The following is a 4,415-nucleotide window of genomic DNA, read 5'->3' as shown; positions in this document are numbered from 1 at the left end:
AACAAAATAGAAAACTCAGGTAAAATCAGGATACTGACTCTTACTGACTCAGTCAGGCTGATGTTTTGTGTGTAAACAGTATAACTTTGCACATATGATAATCCACTATTACTTTAACTAAACAGACATAAAGATCCTCATGAAGGGTGTTTTCTGCAAAACCAGACAAGCACAATTTACACAACACAGAGAGAATGCAATGGTGGCTCCCCCTGCCTGTAAAAACATACATAGTGTAGCCCAGAATGCACCGTAGCATTCATCATTTTAGAATAAATACATACAGCAGTAGTTTATCAAAACTAGTTCTTGGTATTTGCAGTTACGGTTACACCTGACGTGCGATTGTTATTATTATACTATTATATAAGGAAATTGTATATTTGGGTATATACGTACTGTATGCGCTGAACATATGTGAACATTTAGTGCGACTTCTATTTCTGCAGCGAGCGTCATGATGTCAAAGCAGCCATCTCTGGTGTATGATGCATTTAGTTTTCTCTCAATAGGCCACTAACATTTGTAGAAATGTCTTTAAAGTGGGGGGGGGGTATCGCAATATTTTCCATGGCAATACTGTATCGATACACGGAGGCCAAGATTCAATGTTTTATTATATAAATTGCACATGAAAATTTTACTTTTGGACTAACTTTTTTAATCAGTTAAAATTATGAAATAAAATTGAAGTGAGATGAACAAACAAAGAAATTTATATATTTTTTTAGACAAAACAGATGTTGACAACGTTTTCCTTTGGGGACATAATTTGAAGTCGGAAAAAAAGGTAATAAATTGCAATATATCGCAATAGGTTTAAAATCGCAATATCGTATTGTGACATAAGTATTGTGATAATATCGTATCGTGGGGCCTCTGGTGATTCCCACCCCTACTTGAAAGGTGGATTATCAGAAATAGAACAGTCACTCAAGTATTCAAGCTGATGGAAGAAATTAGGATGCATGTTTTTGATAGGGAAAACCTATATTCTTCATACTAATGTACAATAATGCAAAATCACATGCCAGAAAAATGGTCCAGATGGTAAGCTACCTGGCAGGTGTGTGTCTAGGTTAGTGTGGGAGGATGGGACGGTGAGTAGCCTATGTGTGTACATGTTTGTCTGTGTGTGGGGTTAACCACAAGACAACAGAGATACTCACCCTGACCACTGACCCCAGGTGACCTGTGTTAATTAGAGGAAAGCCTATAATGACACAGAGCTCAAATGTCAGCCAACCTCAACGGCCCTGTTGTCTATCAAACAAGATACTCTAGATATTTTAGGAGATATTCCCACCTGAGGTATTCTTTCATTTATTTCATGTTCAGCATGACAAACAGATGATGTTGACTCACATAAAGACCGAACAGCTGTGATACAGTATTTTGTGCTATGCTAAAAAGAGACTACGCTTATTCATTTTTTACGTGACTGAAATCACAGTATTTTACAGTTTTTGCTAAATTGAGATACCCAAAAAATGATCATATACAGTCATGTGAACATATTAGGACACCCATGCTAAAGTTGACTAAAAAGAGGAATAAAAAAATCATCTTTAGGAAATTGATCTTCATGCCTTAATTTAAAAAATGAGGAAAAATCCAATCTTTAAGGACACCAATTTTCTTTGTGAATGAATAATGTATCGTAAATAAATAAATGTTCTTCCTTAAAATACAGGGGGCATAAGTAAGTACACCCCTATGTTAAATTCCCATTGAGGCAGGCAGATTTTTATTTTTATCGATCCAGGATACTATGCATCCCTTGGTCTTTGGAATTAAAATACGGAAAGTACCCCATGCCAATCTCTAGGTATGGTGAAGGGTATGTGATGATGTGGGGGGGGGGTCTATTTTAATTCCAAAGGCCAAAGGAACTTTATCAGGATGCATAGTATCCTGGATCCATGAAATAACTGGCCTTTAAAAATAAAAATCTGCCTGCCTCTATGGAAATTTAACATAGGGGTGTACTTACTTATGCCCCCTGTATTTTAAGGAAAAAAAATTATTTATTTATGATACATTATTCATTCACAAAGAAAATTGGTGGCCTTAAAGATTGGATTTTTCCTCATTTTTGTAATTAAGGCATTAAGATCAATTTCTTCAATCAATCAAAAGATGATTTTTTATTCCTCTTTTTAGTCAACTTTAGCATGGGTGTCCTAATTTTTCACATGACTGTACAAAAGGTGGTATATATTGAAGGTATTAGTTACACAGACAACCTACCATTAAGTCCCAGGTATGTGTTTATGGTTTAATGTTTGCAATTGTATCTCTAATGGAGATTCAAAAGAGTAGTATCTGCTGCTCTGTTAGGTCATAGACTACTAGGCTGATATTCTCAGTGCATTTTGTTTATTTAAATTTTTAACCATATATCCTCCATTTTAAGAAAGACACCTTCAACATCCCCAGACAATCAGACTGGTTAACTCAAACGCAGTGGGGGTTTTTCTCCCAGGAGGGATTATGTAGCTGAGCAGCAAAAAACAAGGCCTGTCATTGTTGTGCTTTTCTATTGCACAGAGATCTCATTCAGATGGTGATGCAGCTATTTTCTTCAAGGTTGGCACATTCCGCTGGTACAAGAACCTTTATATTATTAGTAAAATCAGAAGTGACTAAATAGTTGCTGTAAGCATTTTTTTCGGTAAATATTGTGTAAGACAACACTTTCCTCCAGAAGTCATACTGTACGTATTTATTTTGTTAACTGGTGTCAAAGACTCGACAGGTGCTTATGTTTTTAAAATATGTTTTTCATAAAGAATACTGTGTATGTGGATGTTTTTCCCATTCAACACCAATTGCAGTTGAAAAATACGAGTGTATGCCAATTTGCAAGTGCAGTTTGAAGGTAAACATGATGCCACCTTAAGCTGACTCCACCTTCAGTCGTCTAAGCTGTATAAAGAAGGTAGAATCAGTTTCTCCCTCTCTCTTTCTCTCTCACTAAAAGTCTTATGCAGGACGTTGAGCCAACAGGATCCGATATCGCCTTCATCTCAGGAGGGTTGAGCCTGCGGACACAGAAGGCCCTTCTATCCCACAGCGCTCTGGAAGAGAGTCTTGTTCAACTCCTTCTTCATCCCCAGCTAACTATGTACTCTGCAGGCTTGGAGATCCTTGGGATGACCCTGGCCGTGGCCGGCTGGCTGGGGGTGATGGTGGCCTGCGGCTTGCCCATGTGGCGGGTGGCTGCGTTCATCGGTCAGAACATTGTTATCTCCCAGGTGATCTGGGAAGGCTTGTGGATGAACTGTTCAGTCCAGAGCACGGGTCAGATGCACTGTAAGGTGCACGACTCCATGCTGGGGCTGCCGGTGGACTTGCAAGCAGCTCGTGCCTTGGTCATCGTCTCCATGGTACTGTGCATTGTGGGCATCGGTCTGTCAGTGGCTGGTGCCAAGTGCACCAACTGTAGCCGGGATGTGAGCAGTAAACCACGGCTCGTGGTGGCTGCTGGGGTAACCTTCGTCGTGGCTGGACTGCTGCTGCTGGTGGCTGCGTCCTGGACAGCGCACGCCATCGTGCTGGGCTTCTACGACCCGTTGCTGGAGGAAACAGGGAAGAGGGAGTTTGGTAATGCTCTGTACTTTGGCTGGGCTTCTTCCTGCCTCCTCATCCTAGGGGGATCCCTGCTCTGTTGCTCCTGCCCACCCGTAGCAGCTGCAGCACCGAGTGGTGGTGGCTCTGTGCCCCATCGGGTGGACTACTCGGCTGTCAAGATTATGTCAGCCAATGGATACCCCAGAAGAGACTATGTATGAATATAGTGACATGTGGGAGCAGCTGATGATACCATGACTAGTGTTAGCAAATTTGTGCACAGCAGATGGATGTTTGGTGGCATGGATGTTAATGCAGCATCATGGGCTTGGGCTTTAAGTATTAATCACTGATGCATGTTTCATAATGTGTTTTGTTATGACCATTTTTCTGTAGTGGTGGGCATCTTATATTGCTTTTAATATTGTATTTCAAATATTAATACATTTTACTTGTAGGTTTTTTCTAAGAAACATTAAGATGACGTCTGATATTAAAAACACACAATGTCTTTGAAGATTATTATTATTTACTCATTTTTCAAGCCTTCTTCATAGCAGAGATACAGTTTAGAGTAGGGGTGGGGGGGGAATTGATACAGTGTAGTGAATGTGACATACATAATTCACCTTTGTTGTTAAACGTAATATGTTATACATGTAATTTACTGTCCTTAGTCACTTCATGTAAGTACAACTGTTCAGGGATCGCGGTCCCTTTACACTGAATGTGTGATGACGTGGGACCCATGGGGGTTGGTTTTGCTGGAGAGCACCATTTTCTAGTGAAGTGTATTTCGTATAAAAAATAAACAACACATGCATTTGTTTGCTCAACATGAG

General features: G+C 40.0%; 1 protein-coding gene across 1 annotated transcript; it reads left to right on the top strand.

Moving 5' to 3' along the window:
• Nucleotides 1-2,990: 2,990 nt before the first annotated feature.
• LOC144515810 (claudin-9) lies at nt 2,991-4,121 on the top strand. The gene has a single exon (XM_078246948.1). It carries the CDS (start codon nt 3,126-3,128, stop codon nt 3,792-3,794), a length of 669 nt encoding a protein of 222 aa, XP_078103074.1. The 5' UTR covers nt 2,991-3,125; the 3' UTR covers nt 3,795-4,121.
• The last annotated feature ends 294 nt before the right edge of the window (nt 4,122-4,415 follow it).

Source organism: Sander vitreus, chromosome 3, assembly GCF_031162955.1.
Source record: "Sander vitreus isolate 19-12246 chromosome 3, sanVit1, whole genome shotgun sequence".
NCBI classification, from domain to species: domain Eukaryota; kingdom Metazoa; phylum Chordata; class Actinopteri; order Perciformes; family Percidae; genus Sander; species Sander vitreus.
The sequence above is the reverse complement of the archived record's forward strand: the minus strand, read 5'-3'. Positions and strand labels throughout refer to the sequence as shown.